The sequence below is a fragment of the Agelaius tricolor genome, unplaced genomic scaffold (genome assembly GCF_023055355.1).
Source record: "Agelaius tricolor isolate 1412-34295 unplaced genomic scaffold, bAgeTri1.0.p SCAF_2, whole genome shotgun sequence".
Classification (NCBI taxonomy): Eukaryota; Metazoa; Chordata; class Aves; order Passeriformes; family Icteridae; genus Agelaius; species Agelaius tricolor.
The window spans coordinates 29770129-29795725 of record NW_027269262.1 but is presented as its reverse complement, the minus strand read 5'-3'; the positions used below and the strand labels follow the sequence as shown (position 1 = coordinate 29795725).

General features: G+C 36.7%; 1 protein-coding gene across 2 annotated transcripts in view; it reads left to right on the top strand.

Annotated features, from left to right (window-relative positions):
- Nucleotides 1-25597, top strand: part of TMEM245 (transmembrane protein 245) — a 77860-nt gene that overhangs the window by 4798 nt on the left and 47465 nt on the right. Inside the window, exons 2-7 of one of the 2 annotated variants that reach the window (XM_071455079.1) lie at nt 5686-5803; nt 6940-7041; nt 7948-8055; nt 13014-13238; nt 17208-17377; nt 22269-22292. In XM_071455079.1, the coding sequence (XP_071311180.1) occupies nt 5686-5803; nt 6940-7041; nt 7948-8055; nt 13014-13238; nt 17208-17377; nt 22269-22292 (747 nt within the window). The remainder of the gene's footprint in view (nt 1-5685; nt 5804-6939; nt 7042-7947; nt 8056-13013; nt 13239-17207; nt 17378-22268; nt 22293-25597) is intronic. The other variant, XM_071455086.1, reaches the window with a different exon arrangement.

Sequence of the window (25597 nt, the reverse complement as noted above, 5' to 3'; positions counted from 1 at the left end):
TTCCAGCATCTCTGAAAGGAATGATTGTTATGGAACTGTCCAGCAAAATTTTAACTGTGGTCTATATAATAAAAGAAGAAGGTGAAGAAATTGTGTGTGTTGAGGAGCCATCTCTTGCTCCTCAAGTGTTACCATGAAATATGTCAGAGGAGTGGTGCTCTGTCTGCAAGGAAAGAATTTGATGTTCTCTGGGAAGCCTCTTTTTGGAAGAGACTCTTAATACATTTGATTTCTGAATAGCATTTTTATTACTAGTTTCTCATAAGTAGCTTTTGTATTAAGACAGGAAAAGTGAACTAAATGAGAAGTATTCTCAACATACATTGCTTCAGTCTTCTGGATATCTTAGGTTTTATGTTTTCTTTTTAAATTCAGTGTAGGAAATGTTGCAGGACACATTGAAAATAATTTTCAGCCCCTGTGTGGCAGTACTATTTTAATGGTTGTTTCCCCCTGCCCCAGGGTTCTCGTTATAAGTTCATACTTTCATCCTTTCAAAAAGGGGTGATCTCACTGAACACCATGTTTCTGTTTCATGTGGTTTACTAGTCTGTGTTTTTTTAATGCCAGAAATACCAGCATGGATATATGTCATGTTTGGGGGCTCTAGAAGAAAAAGTCTGGGCACACAGTTCAAGTCCTTTGGACTTGGGGCAAGGAATAACTTACTTGTGTCCACTTAGAACCTGCTCTAGGTAAATAAAGGCCTCCTAAGTGAAGGGAGGAGGTGCTTGTCTGTGCTCTGAGGTGAAAAATAGTCTTGTGTGATTAGCTGCAGTTTGGGTATTTTCTTATGTTTGATAAAGGCTGCCTCCTTACTTAAGGACAGGCAGTTACACACTTGTTCTGCACATTATGGCATGTTTCCTCTTGTGTACTAATGAAACTGCGCTAAAGCTACAGTAAATTAATTTTGCTTCTGGAAACTGGAATCAAAATGACATCTTCATAATTTGTTACCTACCTCCTTATTATCCTTTATGTTGTTTAGAAAATAATTTTCAAATGAACAGGCAGATAAAGAAGACACTGATTTTTTTTGAAGGCAAACACAGTTTGGCTTTTAGCAGTGCATTTAATGCCTTGTGCCACTTCATTTTTCAAGTCCAACGCTCTTCTGCTCAGCTTTTTTGGTGGGTTCATTTTCCTTTGTCAGCCTGCATCTCCACTGAGGAGGAGATGTAGAAACAGTGAACTGGTGTCATAGGATCACCTCTTTAAACCATCTTTGCTCTGCAGAGCTGTTTTAAAAGTTTGCAAAAGTGCTGTGTTAATGCTTGGTCAATATTTTAAATTATTTTTTATTTTGAGAAAAGCTAATTAAAATCTCTATTTCCAAATGAAAATTTTGTTTTAAAATATTAAAGGGAACTGTTGAGGTAGTTTGGCCTTTTTTTTCCTTTTTTTTTTCCTTTTCAAAAAACTGAGACTGGAAAATAGAAAGCAATTTGAATTAGATCTGTAGATCCATCAAACAGTTTAAATTAAAGTTCAGTTAAAATCCCCCAAACAAACCAAAACCTAAATCAGACTCTTAAAAACCTTGCTGTATGATTTCCAAGTGGGAAAGAGCAGCCAGGGAAAAAGCATCATTTCAAAATGGCCAGGGGAGAGAGTAGAGCTGCAGTAAGAGAAGGAAAGAGTTCAGACTCTGTTTTCTAGGTGCTGACTTGTTGAAAACTGAAACATTTTGGCAGGTTGGCAGGGCATGTATTAAAAGAATTAGCTATTGGTTCATCTTCTCAGTCTTCACTGTATTTACTTGTGGAGTGGTTCATAGAATCATGGAATATCCTGAGTTGAAGGGACCCAGAAAGATCACTGAAGTCCCACTCCTGGCCTTGTACAGGACCACCCCAAGAATCATGCCGTGTGCCTGTCACTGTTGGGTCAGGAACGGGTGAATGAGTGGCACATAGACTCCAGGTCTCCAGCTAATAATAATAATAATTAATAGCCTCCAGGAGGCTAATAATAATAATTTTATTAGGAAGCCCATTCTTTTTATACACGGTTCCGATGCAGGTGAACCTGATTGGTCCTGTAATTAAAACACTGTCACTGTTGGCAATTACCCTTTGGTAAACATCTAATGAGAAACAACTGTTCAAAAGACCAGCTGCAGAGCCTTAAGATAAGAATTGTTTGAATTCTTTTCTCTGAGCTTCTCACAGCTTTTCCCAGAACAATTCCTGGGAAAGTTTATCTGGCTTTCTCTCTCTGACCAGGCTGTCACAACCACATGTGCCTGAGAAGGCACATGAAGCAGGTGGGAAATGTGTTTTCTGCTGGATGTTGAGGTGTTGGGGCAGCATTCCATGGAAGACTAAATCATTCCAACAGCTTTGCAGTGGGAAGCTCTTCTTGCCTGTTCCCCTTCTGCATATGCTTCTTTTGCCGTGTTGTTGGTGCCTGCCATACCTCTGTGAGCTTATTTTGCTATAACTGAATTACAGGTAGTTTTTTATGAGCTTAGGGATCTTGAGCTGGCTGGATGAATGTTGAAGCTGTTGTGCAGAAGAGGTGGGACTGCCCAGCTGGCAATAGGAGATAATGAGTTGCCACTTCCAGTAGCAGTGAGCTATTGAATGCACTCATCTGCAAAACCTTCCCCACAGAGGTTAACTTGTTGATAGGAAAAAGGAGAGTGAATTGTGTAAATAAGGAATTTTACTCTCCAACATAAATCGGTATAAATGTTGTCAAAAGTTGAGTAGAGTTTGTTCTTGAAAAATGAGGTCAAAGCCAAAAGAGTGTCTCCGATTTTCAAATCCTTCAATTTCTTCAACAGCAAGGAGAAACAAACTTTTAGTAGTGTTTGTGATAGTTCATGCTGATAAATCCTTGACTTTCCAGCACTGAAATTTCAAAGAAAAATCACTGAAGCGGATGCTGGAGTTTAACGCAAAAGTTGCATCTTTCTATGGTCTAATTTTGTCTCTAGTTGGCAATTTAAAGAGAACTAAAGCCCTTCATCGTTGCCTTAGATGTCTCTAAATCTGCCTCTTAAATTTGCCACTTTAACACAGAAATGGATGCTAAAATCCAAGAAGTTACTCTTCAGTCTTAGCACTATTTATTCACAAAAGTGGGCAGTTTTACATGTCTAAAGGCAAAGCAACACTTAGTTCAGTTTGTGAGAGATGCTGCAAACTGCAGCAGGGGAGATGGGAAAATGATGTCTTGGCTTTCTGTTAAGATAGGCAAGGGAAGGAAGAAGGGCAGCTAGCAGGATTAAACTATCCCGAAGTTGGAATATATGGAAGTTGTGCATGCCTGTAAATAATAATTGTGATTAAGGAGTGATTTAAAATGTCAGAGTTCCTGGTGAAAGTTAGGGTCTGCAACTGATTTCAGCTTGATAAATAGTTGATGATAGCTAACACATTCTGCAAAATCTGAAATGTATGTATTAGTTACCTGGTTAGCTGTACACCCTTATAAATTAAATTTATAGGCATTGTCTTAGCAAGGAACCTTATCAGTTACAGTTTCAGTGCAATAATTGCAGTAGCTTAATTTTAGTGAAAGTAGGCAGTCTTTCATTCTTTGTTTCAATTATGTCAGTTCTTGAGAATGACATATAATAGAGAGAGGCTATTAATATTCTCCATGCTTTTCAAGCCAAAACTTTTGGAGACCATCCAGAAAAACAATGGGAAGAATTATGTAACATGCTTTTAAAGGGTTAAGGAAAAAAAAAGTATGCTGTTGCCAAGTCAGTATGGGATGAAATCCTAGTCCATGTCAATTTAAGTTAATTTATCTTGTCGGTTGCTTTCAGCTCTGAACTGTTGGAAGTAGGCTACCCTAGTTCCTGTGCACTGGTTCTTGCAGTCTAGGGATGTGCTTGGCCATAACACTAACCAATAAAGAGCTGATTATTCTGTGGTGTCGCTGAAATTAAACTTCTTGCCCCAGTCAGTTGACTACACAGTTCTTTTTAGAGAGCTTCAGGAAGGTTATTGTTTGATCTCTGAAAAAGGGTGACTGATTTATTTAAAAGTAAGCAATTTCTGTCTATTCAATGGAAATAAAGATTTCAGCTTGGATCATTTGCTAAGCTTTTAGAAATGATAACTTATTAATTATTTTAATTTCAAACACAAAAAAAATTATTAAATACCTAAGCCCTATTATGTTCAGCTACATGCATGGATAAAACCAGTGTGGTGTGTTTTGCTTTGTTGGCTGTTAAACATAGGCTTATACCCTGTTAGCCTCCTACTTGTTTTTAAACAGAAAGTTTAAATTACTGAACGCACTGAGTCTCCTGTTTGTAATTTATCATTAAATTTAAAAGCTAATGAGAAAATCTGCTTGGAACTGGAATGTTCATCATACAGAGATGCTGTATGGCTGATGTTAGGGAGTGGGATAGTATCTTTGTGATGAGTTATCTCTTGCAATTAGAGCTGGGCTGTGAAGTGCCCTTTAAGTGAATTTATGTTTCAACCTATTAAAGGAGTGCTACTGTGCATTTCTGGTAAAAATTTCTGTTTGTTTGTGACTTTAGTCTTGATGTCCACGGGTTGTGTTAGTTTTAGACAATTATTTTGAGTCTGCATTAGTGTGCAAAGGGCAGGCATACCTTTGTTCACATGTGATTTTACATAATCTTGCATATTCAATCATTCCCTCTGAAGTTATCAGGACATCACTCACTGCTTGTCTGCTCAATTCAGTACAGTTAAGATTTCGCTCCACCAGTTAGGTATGTGGCAGTAGCCACTCAAACCTGCTTTTCAGAGACTTGTGTTTTCAGCATGAGTTGTATAGTGCAGAGTAGAGGTGAAAACTCCTGTGCTGTGTTTTTCCTAATTGCTTGTTCTGTGTCTCTGCCTGTGCATTCTTCCTTCTTACAGTGATGTCTGATTCAGCAAATTCTCTTCAAACAGAAATTCTATTCAAACTTCATTGGTATTTATGGATTTATAAGTGTAAATTTGAAAGTGTACTTAACTGGTAATGGATAGGCAATGTTCGTTGAATTTGAGCCAGAAATGCCTTCAGTTATTTATTTTAAGAATGAAACACTGGGTTTTAATTTTTACAGGTATTCGTACTTCTTTTATTTCACATCCTCTCCTGAGTAGCAGCTTTTCACCTCCTGTTACCTCTTCTTCCTTCCTTCCTTCTTCTTTCTTTTCAGCTCAAATTCATCATCTCAAGATTCTTAACTCCAAATCTGTATTGTGATTTATCTGATGAGTAGAGTAGTAGAAGGCACTTAGAAGCAGCAAACCCAAGTTGTCACTGATGTCTTCCTGTCTTTGGTTTGTTTAGTTAAAAAAACGAAAAAATTACATGTCCTATAAAGGCATCTGTTTTGTGAACTGGCACCACTGAGGGACAGCAGTTTTTGTTGTGCTTCCTAATGGCTTCTTTGGCTTAAGCTCCCTTTTGTCTCTTTGGACTGAAACACAGGAGCTGGCAAATTGCTCCATGCTGGAATGAGTGCAGCATGCTGTGCTGGCCAGCTTTGTCTCCTTCTGGTCACATAGGTGCTGCTGATGAACTCATATAATTAATTAAAATGTGGGCTTCTCAAAGGCTTACAAGCTGACTTCAGTTCTCTGTCTATGACAGTTATGGGTGTGTGCATGAGTGTATACACAAACATGAGTACAGTAGAGCTCTCTTTTGATATATGTATACATACCTGTGTGTATCTTTTTCTTAAAGATATGGACACTGGTAGTTGGTTACCTGCTGATGGTTTCATTCAAGTGGAATATAAGCACTGAACGTTACTTAAAAGCAATCTCTGTTCCTGTCTGGATTATGCTGCTCTTTCACTTAGGTGAGTAACAAGAAGTTATTATTCTGATAACTGAGGGTTCTGCAAACAAAGCTCCTCACTTGCTCTTCTGCTAAATCTGTGAAATAGTCTTAGCTGAAATGCAAGCTATTTTGTCTGTTTAGTAATTGTGGTCCAGAAGGGAGCATTAGAGTAGGGAGTGGGAAGGCATCAAGATGCTGAGCAATGTCTTCCACTCCTCATGCCTTTGTACTTCCCGTGCTTTCCCCTTACTTGGTTCACAGACAATGTGAACTTCTTGACAGTGAGGAAAGGCTGGGGTCACATGAGGCTGGCTTTAGACATTCATTTGTGATATTTTATTGAAAGCCTGCCATTAACCAAGGCTGAAGCTGCAAAATGTGTTTAATAGTTGTAACAGAAGCAAAAAAAAAACTCTATTGGTAGTCAACAAGCATATCAGGATGATATCAGCAGTATAAAATACATTTGCCAGTAATCTCTATAATCTGTTAATACAACTATAAGATTATAGTAATCTTTTAGATTTGTGTTACACATTTAATATAATAGATGTTCTCATATCAGAGTTTATGGTGGAAGAATCATGCTGTTAATAGAAGACTGCCATGAAAGAAGGTTTCACAGTGTACCTCATGATTTACTTTACTTTAGCAGCAGGTTTCAAGGGTTCTCACCACGTGGGTATGCTTCCTGAGGTTTAAGCTATATGTAGTAACTTTGCATTTGCCTAAATTTTGACAGTCTTGTATTTACTGGTAGTACAGGCTGAATAGGCAAAATCCAAGGAAAATCTCATTCTGTGGAGATCTAACATAAATACACATTTTTGGGGGGAACATGACACTTCACTGTTATCAAAAATGTTTTAATTCTGTGTGTATTTTCATGTGATTTTGAATGTTGTTTTCAAAATTCTTCTCTATCTACATAATATCACTGAAGTTAGGAACAGCAACAACTTGATTTGTTCATTGAGAAACTTGTTCATGTTTGTTTTCTATTCTTCCTTTTCTTTAATGTAGAAAGCCTGTTTGTTTTATGACTTCTTTGTTTTTTGGTTGATGTGCTGCCTTTGTTGGTTTTGCTAAATGTAGGGTTTATTAATGGTGTAATTTTTCTTGTTAAAAAAAAAATCCCAACACTGTATCTTTCAGCTTCTGTGGCAGGTTCCTGGAGAATTCCTGTATTTCTGGTTATAGTTGTTCTGATGACAGTAGGCATGTTGCATGAACAGCAGAATGGAAAGGAGTCTTCTGGTAAGGAAAAGTCACTGTTTCTTTTACTGTTGGAGGCAAAAATTCACTTAAGTCACATGAAATAATCTGGACTGTATCCCCATAAATTCAATAGCATATGGATTGCAAGAATTTGCTATAGGATGTTTATTGTGTTTCAAAGTGGTTTACTCGTGCTGAAGTGAATCTTGGATTCTTTACAGAAAGTGATTGCCATGGACTGATGTTTCTTTTCCATGGTAAAGTAGCGACTCATTTTTGAGCCAAATTCCTTGAGTTTATGGATTTCAATATATAATTTCAGGAATGAAGGTAGCCCAGGATGTTTGAAATCGGAGGCTAATTTTGAAAGAAATGAGCAATATGAGTTTATTAGCTCCTATTATGCTGACTATGAGAGAAACCAAGATAACTCCCTCCAGCAAGTTTACAATATCCAGTTATTTATTTTTAAATAAGTTTCTTAAAAATATGTTTTGTGTTTAGATGTTGAGAAGAATAGTTTTTTTCCTGTTGCAAGTCAGTTTTGAAAAACGCAAAGTCATCGTAAATTCCCGATGAAGGAAACCTTTTTCCTGTCTGGATGTTTTAGTTGGTTAGTAAAGATGATTAACTGGTATAAAAAAAAACTTTAATAATCAGAATGTCAGCATCTGTGAATGTCTTGGTTGGTAGCAGTTCATTATCAAGAAAAGCACTAAGCAAATAACTGGTTTTGAGTTCTGGCTGCAGGTGTATTATAATACTGAAATTAATAGCACTCATTCCTGTTTGATCATATTAACTACTTATAATACATACTAAACACTCACAGCATCCATGCATATAAATTCTGCTGTGTGACAGCTCCAGTGGATATCTAACACCAAATAAAACATTTTAAGGCTTAAGCTTTTTGTTACTCACATGCATGTATATATTTTACAGGGGCAGAGCTTCCTGGTCAGATGATTTCCATTGCTGCTTCAACAATTGCCATGGCAATTTCAATGACAGAAGATGAGTCCAATAATGAACATTCCTCCCAACCCTCAGGTGACTGAATACTCTGTAAGAAACATTTGAATTTGCTCTAAAGGCATGAAAATGAATGAAATTCACATAAAATTTCAAAATAGTCCATAACCTCTTCATTCTGTCCCAAATAGTGTCCAAATTGAGAATCAGGTCTATCTGTTTTTAAAAAATGTCAAGAAGATGCTAGTATAAAAGCTGTCTAGCAAAGGATAATTTATGTGGCTGTTGAAGACCTGACTAGAAGGATTCATTACTGTTTTGTGGGGGTTTTTTAGAATGAAGGTGTGATTTTTTTTTTTCCTGTTCTTCATTGTTAATTACTTTAATTTTTCTAGCCTTTGGATTTGTTGGCAGTTACATGTTACATAGCTGGATTTCTAGACCAAGTACAGACAGACTGGAAGAATTTTTGTGTACATTGCAGTGAGGAAAAAACCCCACTACTTTAAATATGGCACGCTCAAAGTCCTTCCTGTAGTGAGTTTACTTGACATTGTATCTTGAGTAACATGATACTTTCACTTTTTATAAGGCAATTGGCTTAAAAGAGTTCAGACAAAGTGTTTACATATACATCAGTGATTTTGGACTTTACCAACTTTTTTTTGGGTAGGTCTTTGATGAAATGTGGTACTAGAAAATTAAGCTATTACTGAGATCTCTGGAAATTGAAAAGTTTCATCCATTTCCTGCAAACCAAACCAAACATCATTAAACTTGACAGAATGTGAACTTCCAAAACTTAACTTTTAAATCTAAAAATGGCAGCTTTAGACAACTTACTCTTATCTTTTTATCTACATTTTACATTACTATCATCAATATAAACATAGAAGGCTATGGAATTCTGTCCTGAAATTTGACCTCAGAGCATTATGGTGACAGTTCTCCTGTATTTCTGTGACCAATCTTTAATTTTGGAGATGCAAAATTTTTTTAAGCTGAATTTTGAAATCTGGAAAAGTAACAGATGCCCACAAATAGGCTATGTAAGTGGTTGTGTTCTTTCATTGCTATTTTTTAAATTTACCAGTTCTTATTTTTTCACTTCTTTAAGACCGTTTACTTTCTATTTTCAAGAACAGATAACTACATCAGTTTTTCAAATGTGTCTTTTATATCTTTTCTTTATATCTTTTGACTTCTCTTGGAACAGCTAACCAGATGAGGGTTTTTTTTGGCTTGTGAATTCTGTTGTTTTCCTTCACAGCACAAAAAAAATTGCATGGAGTTTTCTTTTAATTCCTAACAACAGCTAAAATAATTTTCCAACAGTCTCATAAAAATTAGTATTCTGTTCTGTGATATATTAATCATAATGTTGGCCATCTTTGGTTTGGATCTTTTGTGAGTGATGATGAAGTATTATTCTTGTACAGCAAAATGTTTTATGTACAAGCTTAAGAACTTACTGCTTTTTTGGTTTTCCTGACACTGTATTAAATCCATTACAGAACAACCGGGCTTAAAATTGTTTATTAAAAGACTGAGGGAGTATAAGCTTTGTTGATTTTATATTTTTTTCTGAACACTCATGTTTTTCCATATTTTATTGTTGAACACTGGTATTTAGTACTGGTGGTGAGGAGTTTAATGGTACCAGTTCATGTGGTCTAAGTGTTCCCTCCTGGTCTTCCAAGAGTTTCCAGTGTATACAGCAAAGAAGAATTCTGCAATTTCTGAAGCAGATGCCACTGCAGTACTTTGTAGAGAAGATTCTATTGTCTTGTTAGCTTCAAATATGGTAGATACTAAAATCCTTAAATGAAGTAATGACTTTCAGGTTCCCTTTTGGCCTCCCTACTTTGTTTTCTTAGAGAAAAAGCATAAGAAATATTTCTCACTTAAAAGCACAGAAAAATGTGGTCCTTCATGAAAGAGTACCTTCATCCTGATGTTCTGGGGACTTCTTCATTAATAGTAATAAAATTACTTTTTCCTAACTTATGCCCTGCATAGAGATACAGACACCTGCCCTTCTCTTTATGTTACAGTTTCTTTGTCTTCTCCCTGGGGAGGAGAATGATTCAAAATTCTGTAACAGCAAGAAATTGATGTGACAGAGAACATACTGTGTAATGAAAAGAACAGGTCTTAATAAGGCAGCCTGGAAAATTTGTTCTTTTTTTGTTGTTGTTCAAAGAAGTACCATTCATTCTGATTTTGCTAGAATTTTTTCCTGAGCATTGTGCTAGCTGTTTAGACTGTCATGGTCTCATTAGTTGGAAGATAGAAAGGTGTTTTTCAGGTTTCATATCTCAAAATATCATGAAGCACACTAAATGGGATTTTACAGAAACTGATGTTACACAAAATCACTGTACTGACAGTTCTGTTTTTCTGTTTGTGTTGACAAGGCACTCACACCTTGGTTTGCAGAGCATATCTTGCCAGCAGAAGGTGACTTTTTTCATTTGCAATTTTGGTTCTTTTCTGGGTGGATCAGCTTTGTGAACTGGTTTTTGAGAGTCATCGAAATGGCAGTTCTGATGCAGGCCTGTTTGTCATGAGGAGAGTACTGGCTCATCGGGAGTGACAATTTAGTTTTGCTAAAAGTGCTGCAGAACTGCATTCTGAAAAAGCTTTCTTGCCTTGGGATGCCCTAGAACTTTTTCCTCTTTCTTTCTTTTCCTATTTCTTTTTTTTCCTTTTTTATTCCCTCATCTCTTGCCCCTCTGTTTTGTGTTCTGTGTACAGTCTACTTACAGGGAAACTGTAAGAAATAGGACTGATAAATTGTTACTGCTTTTAACATTGCTGTTGCTGCTATTTAATTAAGTAATTCTTCATTGCAAAAATATGTCAATCAAATTTTTCATTACAAAAAGAAGGAATGTTCTCTTTTATTTCCCAAAGGTTCACTCTACTAAGGAGTTTTTGGGCAAAAAATATTGAATAACTTTCATCTTAGGCATAGACTTCAGCTAATTATTCTGTTTTTGCTTTTGGTGCTTTTGTTTGATAAATATTTGAGTTTCTGCTTGTTGTATTATTGCCTCTTATGTTGATTATATTAACTTTGGAGCAGAACTGTACAAAGTGTTGAATAAATTGAAGGAGAAAATTATTATGGGTATACAGCTTTCAAATTTGTGTTTCTTAGTGCATCCATTTGTTTCTGTTAGTTCTCTTCTGCTTTATTACATATAGACTGAGAAGTACAGGGGTATCACAGACTTTCTTCTGTATGACAAAAATACTTTGTCTTTTTAGGAAAATTTCTTTTTACAGGTAACTTTTACTCTCCCCGTAAGAAAAATTGTTTGTAGAGTAGGGCTGGCCATCATCCCCTGGAGATACACACTGATTTGCCAATAACCTCCCCACCTGAAGCTTCTGCTGTGCTTAGCTGCTTGCAGAATTCCTTCTTTCAGGTTGTGTGCCATAGTTTCTTCATGAATATTCTGGAGTTCCACCAAATACATAACCAGCAATCATCTGATGTTTCTGTCATCCAGTGTCAATTCCAGCTGGGTGAATCAATGGATTTGCACTGTTGTTTTGGTGTGGTGGGGATGTGTTCATAAGCTGTAAAAGTAGTTCCACTTACCTAGAATAAGTGGACAGCACAGTTTTCTGCAAGAAAAGAGAAGTGATCATCTGCTGCGTGAGGATGCAGTTTGTTACTTACTCTTTACTGTATGACAAATGAGTGTTGTCTTTTTGAACATTTTAGCTGTCATGCTTTAGGCTAGGAATGGTTTTGGTGACACACTGCAGCTAAAAACGTGTGTGTGGAACATGAGTAGTTTGACTGCTGTGCATGTAGTATGCTGTAGTACAGTTTTTATGCAGTTTTTCTTTATGGGAGATGATGCATCTGTGGCACAAGCCCAGTCACAGAGTTGTGCTCCTTGTTTACCAGCTGTGTGGTAGGTACCAGCATATTAAATTGCCTTTTATGCTTCAGCACAGAGAAACTTTTCAGGTTTTTCTGTGTGTGCCTTCCTGCACTATGGCTGCAGACTTTGCTCAAGTAGTGATGTGTGGGCAATGTGTGCATTTGGACAACAGCACAGAGCCACAGTAAAAGCTACTATTGCTGTTTTCAGGGAGAGATTTTACATAGAGTGGCTGAAGATGGATTTGGTGTCATCCAGCAACTGAAAGATCAAATAAACAAATAAATAAATTGGCATGTTCTGCATCCAAAAATTTTAATTTGAACATGATATTTTTGCATGAAAAGACTTGTTTATGTATAGGGTCTTTAACACATCAGTTTACATTTTTGAATTTAATTTCTTGTTAGCTAACTTGTGAGTGAGAGACTGACAAAATTTGTTATCCACTAACTTGTGCTTGATGTTACTAATATTTGTTACACAGAGCAAGGAATTTAGGATGACAGTGTGAGTGCTCCTATGTTTGTGTTGTGATCTGGAAAAGTAGTGATCTGGAAAAGTAGTGAGACAGTTGTAAGATACAAGCTTTCTCTTCAATGCATAATCTATATTTTTTGTTCTGTTTAAATGAGTTTTGAGCAAATCAAGATTCCTTTTTGAGTACTTGAAGTAAAGGGAAGTGAAAGATTTATTTTAAGACTTCAGATTTTTTTCTAGAAGTTAATTATATTTTGTGTTTTTCATGGTCTTATAGTTCTTTGATAAAACATATTTGGGTTGTAATTTACCTGCAGGGACAGGAACCCTCTTAGAGGCCTGTAGCAACTTCTCATCTCTCTTCCTCTCAGCACTGCTTGGCATGGTGATGCAGGATGTGGGAGAGTTTACACAGCCTTGTTCAAGCTTTTCAAAATGCAGATCAGTGCCAAGGCTGTCTCATTCTTTTAGAGAAATTAAAAGAAAAAAACCAACCCCAAACCAACAAAAACACAGCCTTCTGCTGCTGTCACTTCCTTCACCCCCACCTTCCAAAAAAAAAGGAGATAATTTGGGAATAGGGAACATATTCTATTTTGTGGTGAATATTAATGTGATAATTTCCATTTCTTTGTTTGCATGTGTTTGTTTTAGGATCAACAGCAGAAAGTGATCAGCCTCCACCTCCACGAGCTTCATCATCTTTCGGCACCTCCTCTTCATCATCTTCTGGGAACAGACAAAGAACTGAGATTGGATCTTTTCTTAGAAAAAAGAAAACTAGTGATATTTACTTTGTTACTCTTGTGTGGGCCATTGTCATTGTTCAGATCTGGCTAAATTTTTGGATTGTGCAGCTGTTGCCAGTGCCATTTGCAGGTAATAATCCAATTACTAGAAATGTTTGGCATCATGTTAACAGGAGAAAAGGCTTGTAGGCTTGTATGAGTTTTAAATAAAAGCTTTTTCATGACTTGTTAAGACAAGATGAACTGTAGCTTCAAAAAGGAGGATTGATGTGCCCTGGCTATTACCTTGTAGTGAACAACTCTGTTAAATTGCTTTGTCTATTGACTGTTGTAGTTGCCTTAAATAATTTAGGACCACACCTTACATAGTAAGAATACTTTTGGTTTAGACCAGTTAGTTCTTTCTCCTGATGTCAGTTCTTTCATATTTTTACACCTATAAATGAAGAATAGTTTAGCTGTTATTCAGTAGTGAAGTAGAGCTCATGTTAACTTTTAATTTCTGTAAAAAATGGGTTGCTAGGCACTGTGGACAAGTGACAAGATAAATGTGGTTCCAATTTTAGGTCTGAGGTTAATTAGCTTTGTTGCTTCACATCTATATGCATGTGTTCTCCTGTATATCAGGTAAGAATTGGAATTGTTACAATAGCTATCAAAAGATATTATTTTAAAACTGGGTGTCACTTTTTCCTCTACTCTTTTGGGGCAGTGAAAGGGGAAAATGGGAACTCTGGGAGTATGTGTGAGCTACTATGAATTGGAAGGCGTTTCTTCCCATCCCCTTACTGTAAACAAAGTGGGTTTCCTAGTTTTCTTGGATTTTCTCTAAACTTCAGTTAAAATGCTAGTTTTTAGCATTTTAAAATGCATTTATCACTTGAATGTACCTATTTTATTTTTTACCAAGTGTGGTGGGTTGGCCCCAGCTAGTGGCCAAATACCCTCCAAACCAGTCATTCTTCCAGTGTTTTAATGTGGGCTTATTCCCTTTAGGGAGGAATGGGCTTGGATTTTCCTTATCCCTAGGCCACAGTCCCTTCAAGATGTGTACCTGCTCCAGCATGGATCCTCTGTAGGCCATGGTCCCTCTGAGGGATGTGTGTGCTCCTCTGCAGAGCACTTCTGCTTCCCTGGCCTTTTCATTACCTCTCTTCATCCTTCTGTTCCTTTTTCCTCTCTAGTCACTTTTTCTGTGTTCCTTCCTGCTGTCCCTGCCCAGGGTTTCTGCCCTTCCTTAGATACATTTCCACTGAAGCACCACACCCGTGCCTGACGGGCTCAGCTTTGCCCAGGGATGGAGCTCTGTCTGGGACAAGGCAACCCCTGGTCTCTTCCCCTGGTGGCCACCCCAGAGGCCACCCTGCTACCAAAGCCTGTGCACAGAACACAAAGCTCTGTAAACCATCTGGAACTTGTGACTTGGGGGTCACACTTAGAGATTGGAAGGGCTGTGAACTCCAAGGCATGGAGAAAGGAACAGCTGCACCTTTGGCTGTGGCACTGCAGCAGCAGCTAAGGGGTAATGTGATGGCAAGACTTATAAATAGCTGGATGCGCGGTAAAGCAGAGAGGGGTTTGACCTTTGTTTCATTCCAGTATAGCTACTACAGAAGGAACTTCCCAGTGTTGGTGTCTGGGTGTCATGGGAGATGGCAATCAGGAGTGAAAAAGCAATTAGAAGATAAATTTTAGACTTATTAGAAGCAGAGTTTACGTGACTAGTTTACTGTAAAGTCAAGGAGTAACTTAACCACTGTTCAGAAACCCCTACATGTGAGGAAAAAGGGGAGCAGCAGTTCTGCAGCTAGACAGAAGTGACTGGTTTAAGCTTGAGCCACACAAGTCTGCATTAAAGTACACATCTAAATGAGACAGATGAATACTGCTCCTGACAGTCATTAGGTCTAAAATAACTACCCAAACAATAAACTAATCCAAAAGAGAAATTGCTTTTGGGAATATTTGTGACTTGTTGCCTTAGCAGTGACACTGGGCCATGACGTGCTTTTTTGAGGCATAGAACTGAATCATCAGAAAGATATTACACATGGGCAGTATAATGATGAACAGAGCCAAACTTAGAACAGTGGATTACATTAAAGGTCAGAAGGTGAGTGATGATAGTCTGCATGGCTAAAAGAGAGGGAATTGTAAAAATACTAGGAAAATAGGAAGGCTAATAAAGCAAGTTTCCTTGCAATGGTTCAAGTTTAAAGAGACTAACAAGAACTTAAAGCACTTCTGAAACCTTAAAGAGGATGCTTCTAGTATGTAAAAGCCCCCAAAACCCTAAATAGGTGTTAATTTCGCCAGAGTTCCTTATACTGGTAAAGAGGACTCACACAAAGTAGCATTTAGATTATTAGAAACACCTTGCTGCCTTTAATATTTTTCCTTGAATGCATTTATTCTTTACTTGGAATGAAATGGTCTTTAAAAATTGCTTAGTGTAGAGGGTGGGAAAATGATACCATAATTATACCATAAAATGAAAAGGTGAAAGAATTGCTATGAATTGAAAAGCTAAGCAATGAAACACGTTGTGGAGCACTTGCAGCATTTTACTGAGTGATTTGAGCCTGGAAATCCTGATATTGTCTCTTTCTAAGATGTTTCATTTGCTTCCTTGCTTGTTCTGTTGTATCTTTTTTTTTTTTAATTTTTTCAGGTAATTTTCTGCTTCCTGCAGATGTTTGGAACTTGTTATTATGCAGTCTTTCTTCTTTTGCTCAGTGCTTTCTAATAACAATTAGAAATAACAGTTTCTTTAGCTTTTCCTCTCTTGTCTCTTTTTAACTTAATATGTTTACAGCTGTTTGACTGTAGCACCTCCTTTGCAATGAGTAACAGTACACTTTTTCAGAAGATACTGTGTAAACACTTACACTTAAGTAACAGTGGAAGATTAGAATGCCATTTGAGGATCTTGTTCACCTTGTAAAATGCAAGCCTGCCTGGCTTTGCTGAGCAGCAGTTTGTGTTGTGACCATGAGCTGCATTTCATCACAGAAACCTCAGCCTTTAAGTTCAATGCTGGCACTTGCACTGTGTTTTCTCCTTTTTTGTATCTTTGCCACTCATTTTATTAGAGAAATTATTCGATTATTCTGTTTCTTCAAGAGAATAAATCCCATATTTGCCACATGGTGGTGCCAGAGGGTAAGTGAACTAAATGTCAGCAAATCATTGCGCTGGCTCTCCAAAACAAGAACATAAACTATTACATGTGTGGCTTCCAGAGAATAAGCTCTTGTGGAATTTGGATAAATGCCCTGTAGGCAGTGAAAGTTGACCTTTTTGGCTATGTATGCCATTTTACACTTCTCCAAGTAGAAACATGATGTGAATTTTTTATGATGAAGTGATGTATTGCCAACTGTTGTGGAGCTCATGTATGGCAGTAAGTAATGAATCTAGTTTGGAGAATAGTCACCAAAAAAAATTTATTAAAAAAAGTGAAGTTACAAGTAGTGATGGAAACTGCAATATGCTGTGTTACCAAGATGAAATGCTAATCACAAATAGCTTTCTTTAATGTTTAAAAGCAAAATCTTATCAGTAATATTTCAAAAGAAGATTTAAATGGATGCTTCTTTACTGTGAAATTCTGCATGATGTGGTGTCAGTTCTTGAAGGAAAGATACACTTTAACAACTTAGAAGGCCTAAAGCTTAAGAATTTAGGCTGAAGATTTTCTTTTATGTGTAAGGTGCTGTTAAGTTCTGATTGTGGTACTTTATGTGGAACCATTTGGCATGGTGTGTGTGCGTGGATATGGAAGAAATCCACTGTACTGGAATAATGGAGTGGCACCTTCTTATCCCAGGCCTTGATCAAGTCTGAGTTGCAGTTTGGGTAGTGTGCTGTTACTTTTCTTGTGCTGTCATCTAAGTTCCATGTGGATAAGCACAGCTGCAAAGATAGTGAGGAGATTAGTACTAAAAACACTGCCAAATTCCAGAAGTTTTTAATGGGAAATAAAACTCAAGAGTCTTTTCCTTTTTTTTAATCAGTCTTCCAGAATAGAATAAAAATAAGTAGTCTTGTGGTGCTCCTCTGAAATCTCTGATAGTAAATTTCCTTCTTGTGGTTACAGTTTGGGCACTTAAAAAATTCGTGGTTCATTTTGGAGTTTTGAACTTCATGGCAAAGCACTGCAAAAGTTGGTGGCAACTAGTGGAAAGTTTTGTGAAGGAACGTCAGGAAGCTCTTGCTCCACGGCCCATCAGAGGACTTGGAAGTGTTATGCTAAAGCTTGACAGTAAGGTATTTCTACTTACTTCCTTAAGCAACTTGAAAGTTTGTTTTATTCTCTGTTTCACCATATTCTGAGATGCTTTAATTCTAAAATAAATGTCTGTCACTAATGGATATGTCTTTCATGTAAAACTGTATTTGTTTTATGGTGTATTTTAAATTATGTCTCTTCTATCACTATTCACACTTAAGTGCACAGTTAAATTTGTTAAATGGTTGCATGCAGACCTTTACAGAAGTCACTTTTAAAATGTTGAATCACTTTATAAGGTTCCTTATCTGAGTAAGGCAAAGTTCTCTTAATCTTACCTGGTTACAAAGATTTTGAATTTAAACCTAATGAGCTTTAGTCTGAAGGATAAGATGTTCCTACTTCTAATTTGAAAATTTAATTAAAAAGCAGACCATTGTGTTTGGGTAGTAGGGTCCAAGTTAGTTCAGACATATTTGTCTGTACTGTGTGGAAGCAAAGTTGTTGCACACAGTACTATGGTGGTACAGAAATGAGTCTTCCCTCTGTAAGTGAAGAAATATGTGGGATAAAGTATTTGGGAATTGCCACAGAATAAAGCTTCTGTGTTCCCCTTCCTTCTTCCCCATGCAAAATATGCCAACATTTGCATTGCAAATTGCATAGTTGGAAAGCTCCAGGAAATTTATAAAGTTTCTTTCATTAAGAATTTTAATTTTCATGTAAACGGATAGATGGATTATTTTGTTCGTAATAGCTGTGGCACTGTGTAAGAATATGCTTTCTGTAAATGTGTTATTGAAGTATTCTCTGCTCTGGAAAAAGCCTTTATCTTAGGACTTCTATAACTTCTATAACTGAAGAGCTGAACCCTGTAAGTACATTTGTCAGAGCATCTGTACCTTGGCAGATTGGTCTTGCAGTTTATAGCTCTAAATTTCTAAAGGAGAGGGAGGGGCTTAAGTCTGGATCTGATGGGTGAATGGATAACAAAAGGTCAACAAAAGTATTAAAATGGCTGTAGGAAAAAAGTAATGATTTCACAGGGTTCATTGAGGAAGAATTTGAAAAAGAAAAAGCCTTTCAAAATACAGCTATAAACACAATAATGTGGTTTTCCAAAGGCAGTGAAAATTCCAATATGGGGATAAAAGCTTACATTATACAAAGCTTTCTTAAAAAGATTTTGTTCTGTAAGTAAGAAGCCACTCTAGACACAATGTTGAATGTATTGTTTCATGAGTTGTCAAGTTTGGTATCCTTGTATTGTATAACTGTGTGATACAGTATCCTTCCTAATTCCAGCAAGTCTTTTCTCCTTAAAGAAGGTAGGGCTTTAATGTGCAGCAGAACCTCTCGCTCTTCAGCTTAAATGTACTTAAGGTCAGTTTATTTACATGTTCTTTTTGTCTAAGCAGGAGAACAGTGTTGACCAACTCATTTCCCCATCTCCCTTCACCCCTCCATTTTTTAGATGACAGCTGTATTTCTCCTGAGTGTGTGCTCTGTGTATTAAAGCAGTTTGAGCTTTCCCAGACATTACTAGAAGGGCACTTGATAATCTGCATGATTCTGTTGTCCTCATTTGTGCCTATTCTAATTCTGTTTCAGCCAGCATTTATCATGGGTGGCTGGGATTATATGTAGTCTTCCAATGCTTATCACACTAATGCATCCATATCTTTTAATTTATACTGGCTGTGCTCATTCTGTATATTGTAGGATGATGGATGCATGGTATCTCAGAATTTGGGAAGCAATGCCACAGGTTATTGGCAGTTACATTTTTTGTAGGGACAAGGAAACAAAAGTGAAAATTACATCCTTGCAAGATTTTTTAAATTGTATTACTGAATATTTTGGCTTCAGTAGGCACTGTTGAAGAGAAAGTAAAAAATACGTGAACACAAAATAGAAATTTAAAGAGTAAATTGTTACAGTTTACCTTTTATTGGGGGTGTGTGAGAAACCAAGACTGAGGGATCATTTCCTTTGCAATTAGAACTTTAATTTTTAATATTTTGTTTCTAGCTTATTTACATGGGAGCTGGATCTCCTAAGGGTTTTTGTTTTGTTTGGTTTTTGTTGGTATGCAAAGTAAGTTTGAAACTGAATCTTAGCACCAGGATGTATTGAGAATCTTAGCTAAGTACAGCCAGCCATTGACAAGGTCTTTTTCACACAAACACTTAGTGGTAGTACTTGGGCTGGCAAACATGGTATGTCCAATTAGGATATAATTCCAGATTTGAGTGAAATGTAGTGAGAATGAGGAACATATCTTAGAGAGGCATGTCTTTTTTCCCAAACAAATTTTAGGAGGCTAGTGTAGATAGTCTGGAAAATAACTTGTTGTGAGAAATGAGTGAGTACTGCTCATGCATGCAGATCTGAGCTTTACTGATTATATCTGTTTTTTAAACAAAACCATCAAGAAAAGAACTGCTCCTCTTCTTTGACAATTCTCATTTAACCCTGGTTCTCCTGGAAGTGCAGAGAAATTTGAAATGAAGAGAAACTCTGGTAATGAGAAAGAAAAGGGCATTGCATTTTATTGTTTTTGTAAGCAGTAGGTCAGTCTGTATGAATGTGTCTCCTTTAAGAACGGGCTATGGAAATAGGATGTGGATACTGTATCCTGTTCTTACTGTGTGCTGTTCCTGGCTGTGCATTTGCCTCATGGAGAGTCAGCAGACAGCAGTTCAGATGTGAGAGACTTCCTGGAGGAGAGAGTAGGGAGGTTTCTCTTGCCAGCCACTGAGCCATCCTAAACTTAACAGATGGGGTATCATGGGTGTTCTTATCAACAGTGGAGAATTAATAATTTTCTGTACTGTTTCGTTGGGTTTTTTATTTATTTATTTTAAAATTTTTATTTATTTTATTTTATATTGTTGTCTTACAATATGATGACTGCAGTTTGGTTATAAGAATTTGTGAGGGAGTTTAGCAGCACTGACAATGGCTCAGCTGCATGCACTGGACTTTTACTCCTTGGAATGTAGTAATATTTTACATACATGCTCTCTGATGTACTTGAGTGAATCATGTAGTTGTTATATACTTTTTCTAGGTATAGTGCACTAGAATTTTATATGTGGATTATTTAGATTGTTTGCATTTTGGATAAAGTCAGTTTCTATTTCTTCTGGTACCAAGTTCATTACATAGTTTAACCAAGCGCAGACAACAAGCATAATCTCTGCCAATAGTTATATTATTATAGAAAATACTTTCATACACATGTGAGAACTTAGATGAATAGTTTTCCAATAAAATACTGGAAAAGTGGCTATAGACTTATTCGTTTTGGATGACTTGAAGATTAGAATTAAGCTGTAGCCTATTTTCAAATGTAGGTTGGTTACATTTGTAGAACTACTTAAACATCAGTATTAGTAAGCTAATAGGCAGGTAGAGCCTTCCAAGTATTGTCTTAAATGTTGATAAAAAATATTTTATTTTGGACATCTAATGTTATTTCCTAGTTACTGTATTTATCATCCAATTCCCAGAGGCTGAAATTACAGAAAAATACCAAAGATTTCCTTTCACATTCAGCTAAAATCCTAGGGCTCTTTTGTTGTATTTAGTATGGGTTTGCCAAGTGGAGCAATACAGCCATGAGATCTGTGTTTTTTCCAAAACAAGCCTCAGGTACAGACAGTAGGTTTTAAAGTGGAGAAATAAAGTTAAAAGTATGTCGTTTAATCAGAAAACAACTTTCCCTTTTTTCAGGGATAAATCACTCCATAGGTGAAGAGGTAAAGTAGAAACAAATTCTACAGTGTCAGTTTGAGGCTTTTGAAGCCTTGTAATTTGATTTCTCTGACTGTGACTCTTTCCATAAGTAGCAAAGCTAGTAAACATGGGTGCTTTATGACATATTTTATTTTCATATTTCCTAATGCTCATGATTCTTTGCAAATCTGCTTCTAACTTAATTAACATTATGAGATTTTTATAAATATGAAATATTCATGCCTTTTGTTTCCATTGGGAGCTAATGTAATTTCTGGCAACTGGTGAACATGTTAGATTTACTGAGAATTCAATGTCTTGTTTTCAGGGAGAAACAAACTTCACTTACATGATCTTAATCTCTAACAGAGATGAATAACAACATTAAAGCTCTTCTCTGTTCTGATTATGCTACTAATGATTAGTAATGGTTAGAATTAGGAGTATAATCCTACATAAACTAGGTCCTGAAATGGATATACTTTAGCATGTGGATGAGCATCAGTAATGAAAAATAACTTCAGTGCAAAAGGAGAAATTGACTGTTAAGAAGTGCAAGAAGAATTACATGAAATCTCTACATTTATATGATCTACAATTTGCTGTTGTATGTATATCAGACTTAATTATGTGTTTGATGTTGTGCCATTGAATGTGAGTGCTTTAATATGAATGTTGTACCAAAAAAACATGAAATCTGTCCAAGAGTAATTGACATAATAGGAGTGTTCTGAAATGCATAGAATGGGAATATTTGAATGTCTGAATGGGAGTATTAATGCCATAAACAATTACCTTATGTCAAGATTTGGTGTTTTGCTGAAATGTCCTTCTCAGAGTACAAGTCCTGCTCTGAAATGTGATGGTAGCTGTCAGTATAATTAAACTGGAATTGTCCAGATTATGCTGATAGCTCTGTTAATGCCATTAAAATTGTTCATATTTGTTATATCCCTCTTTGTTTCAAAACTGCATGTTAGTAGTAAAACCCAGGTTCTTGCATTAGAATTTATTATCTTTTCTTCCTATTGCAATTTACCTTTGTGTCTAGAACAATTTCATTTTCATTCTGTGGATGACTTTGCCTGCCTCTCATTGCTTTTTTTCCCTATTACTGCATTTTTCAATAATTTTCCACTGTGTTGTGTTTTTTTCCCTTTTCTTCCATCTCCGCCTGCCACTGACAAGCTGTGGCACTGGCTTAATAAGAAGGTAAATAAACAGAAAAATTATGATTCCAGCTAATGGATTCTGTGGTTTTGGGGAGTTTGATTTTTTTATAATTTTTTTTTTTTATTTTGCAGCATGAACACTCCTTAACATGCCTTGCTTCATATAGATTTCTCTCTCAAATGCCTCTTTTCCAGCTCTTGGTATAAGCTACTGAAGGTCATATAATTCTGTCTGATCTCTTCTACTCCAGTAGAAATGCACATAGTTAAATGTTTAGCACAGCAGAGTATTGCATTAGTATTTCAAAGGGTAGAGTGATTTAGGGGCACTTTTATTTAAGAATAGTTGATCCCTGCCTGGTCCCCACTTGTACACCTAACAAAACCGGTTCTCTCCCAGTCTGGAGAGTTGTTCTCTGCTCAGGGAAAGCATCAGTTAACCAAATTACCAGGGGAGTGGTGAGGCTGTGAAGCACAGTTGTAGTTCTGTAGGTGCTTGCAAATGATGCATGGGCTGGTTTCACTGAGTGCTGTCAGTCTTTTACTTTTGCAGTGCCAAACTTCCCTGTGTACACAGGCACAGTACCTCGTGTACCAGGAGTGAATGTATACAAAATGCAACTTTGCATGGCCTCAGAACTGCTGAATCTTAACCAGTCTGAAGGAAAGAAAAAAGCTAGTTTAAAACAAAAAATTAGGTAGTTGGTATAGCTAATTTTTTTTTTCCTATTGTGTGGCTTTTAAAACTGTGTGATATGTTTTCATGATTTAGTTATAATTGTCCATGAAGAGGGGCATTTTTAATGTTCTTTTGCCCTTGACTGTATTTCTCCTGTTTTAAAATCATATTTTTATTTCCCAACTATTTTTTTAAATTAGATAACGGTTTGCTAGCAGAGTTTAGGTAAAGAGCTGAGTTTGGTGACCCACAAGAGGAAGTGTAGTCTCAACTGCTTTTTTTCTGTCATTTGTCATTTTTATTGAAAATTCATGAGTAGATAGATGTGGGATTTTTTTCCTTAATACTGGTAGGTTGCAAAACCAATTTAACTGTAATAGCTTTAAATGCTAAAATGTATGGATTTCATTTTTAGTTTAGAAATTCACATTATTTGGCAAAACCCTGTGGATATAATTTCTTAACAGAGCATGGTTTTTTAGTTCCTTGGAGTTATCTTTGAAAACTGTTGGTTTACTTTACAGTTTCATAAGTAGATATTCTGAAATCCTGATAGTATTACATACAGCGTTGACTTCTGTGAATGAACATACAATAATAGTATTATAAGCAAGATTTTTTAAAAAGTGAAAAAATGTGCAACTGGTGGGTTAATTTTGTTGTGTGTAGTGTTTTGGTGATTTTTAAAAAAAGTTTTGGAAAAATGTCACACTCTACTAGAGGCAGAAAAAAGAGGGGATTTGTGAAGAACAGAACACTGGCTGCAGTTAAAGGTGATTCCTGTTTGCCTGTCTTTGAAGGGACATACTTCAGAGACCACAGACATAAATTTCTGATAATCCAACAGGAAATTTAAAGTCATATGGATATGGTAGAGTTTGAAATGATGGTTGATTATGACTACTAGTGATATGACTACTTTGATTCCTGTTTGTGGTGTATAAATAGCCCAAAATATAGAATAGATTCAGTCAGTCTGGCATAATTTGTTCTTAATAACATTGTCTATGTCAGGAGTCTTTAGAAGGAATTGCTAAATTCTTCTGCTGCTTCTGCAGGAATACTGGTGTAGGTAGACTTGAGACCTCACACAGACTGTTCTCTACATTTTCTAGCTTAACTACTCAGCTGAGTCATTTCACCATAACCTTGGGATGTGTTCTGGTTACAGACTTCCCCTTATTCTCTGCAGATGATATTAATGAGATGGTATCTTCAAATATTAACTAAGAAAAGGGAAATGAGAAGTCTAAGGAATGTCTTGGGAAAAAATCCTCATAAATAGTGGAGCTGTTTACAGAAAAAATAAAAGTCCATGTTGGTAATTTTTTTAATATAGATTTAATCAAATATGAAGTAGATGCCTAGGTGTGCTTTACTGTTTGGGTAATGTAGTAAATTAAACATACTAGAAAAACTACTGCCCCAAAGGCTATGCAGTATGAAACCTGCAAATATTAATTCATAGATGATGTATCATACTGCAAAACATGGAGAACCTGCCTAGATAGTAAGATTTCTGATTTTTAAGTATGGACTGTAGTTCTGTTACAGCTTAGCGTAATATGGTTCTGTGTCTTCATCCAAAAATTGAAAGAGGGAGTACTTGCAAATTATTGAGGAGCTTTCTAATAAAACGTAACTCAATCATTAAATACCTTTTTACTGTGAGCTAAATGAAAATAAAAACCTTGATGACCTTTCCATTCCAAACTCTGACAGTTAAAGACAGTTTTTTTGTGAACACTCTATCACAAATCAGTAATATTTCAGTTTGGTTTTACAAGTTGACCTTCTGTAGCTTAGGAGCCTAGCTTTCCTTTACCTTTGCATAATCTCAGATGCTGTGGCAGCCTCAGCTTTCTGCTGTTGACTAACCTTTGGATTAGAAGCTTGGAACCGAATATAAAACTTCATGACCTCTGGCTAATGAGTGTGTTTAGTCAGTACATGTTTGTCTCTGTGTGCATGCCCATGGTTTACAGGAAGGGTGTAAAGGGAGGTCTGGCAGGGTTGGGGTAAGAGTGAAGTCTGGACCTGATTGAGTGATAAATACGACCACGCAGGCATTTAACAGTGCAGCTTCCCTGCAGTGAGTAGCTCTTCTGCACCTGTGCATTATTTAACAGGAGTGTGAAAAGGTGAGGGATTGCTAAGGAAGTGTTGTGGGTTGATATAGGGGAAGAAAGTATGTTTTAATAGAAGAAAAAAAAAAGAATAAATATAACCTTAAGACAATGTCCATCTGCTTTTACCTGTACAATACTCAGTCCAATTCAGTCTTCTGCTGTGATGTATCTGTACCACTTAGATAACTTGGATCCCCTTAAGTCTGTGTTGAGAGATGTAATTGCAGTACCTGTAGGCTTGCCAAAACTGGCTTTCATCAGGCTTCCTTGGGCTACCTGCCCAAGTAAATAGAGACAAGGTGGGCTGGCATGGCTGAGGCTGCTGCTGGTACCAGTACATCATCAGTGCTGCCATGTCTTTGCTAACTAGATTAAAGGTAATCCAGGATTTACATGTGCTGCAGCTGCACCTTAATGGCAGTCCAGGCATATTTGAACTGTCAGTATGAGTGTCTGCGAAAGATACCTTGTGCCATCTCGGAGAGAATCCTCATCCTGGTCTTTTGAAGCTTGCCCTTCCATTAGTTGCTACGTGGC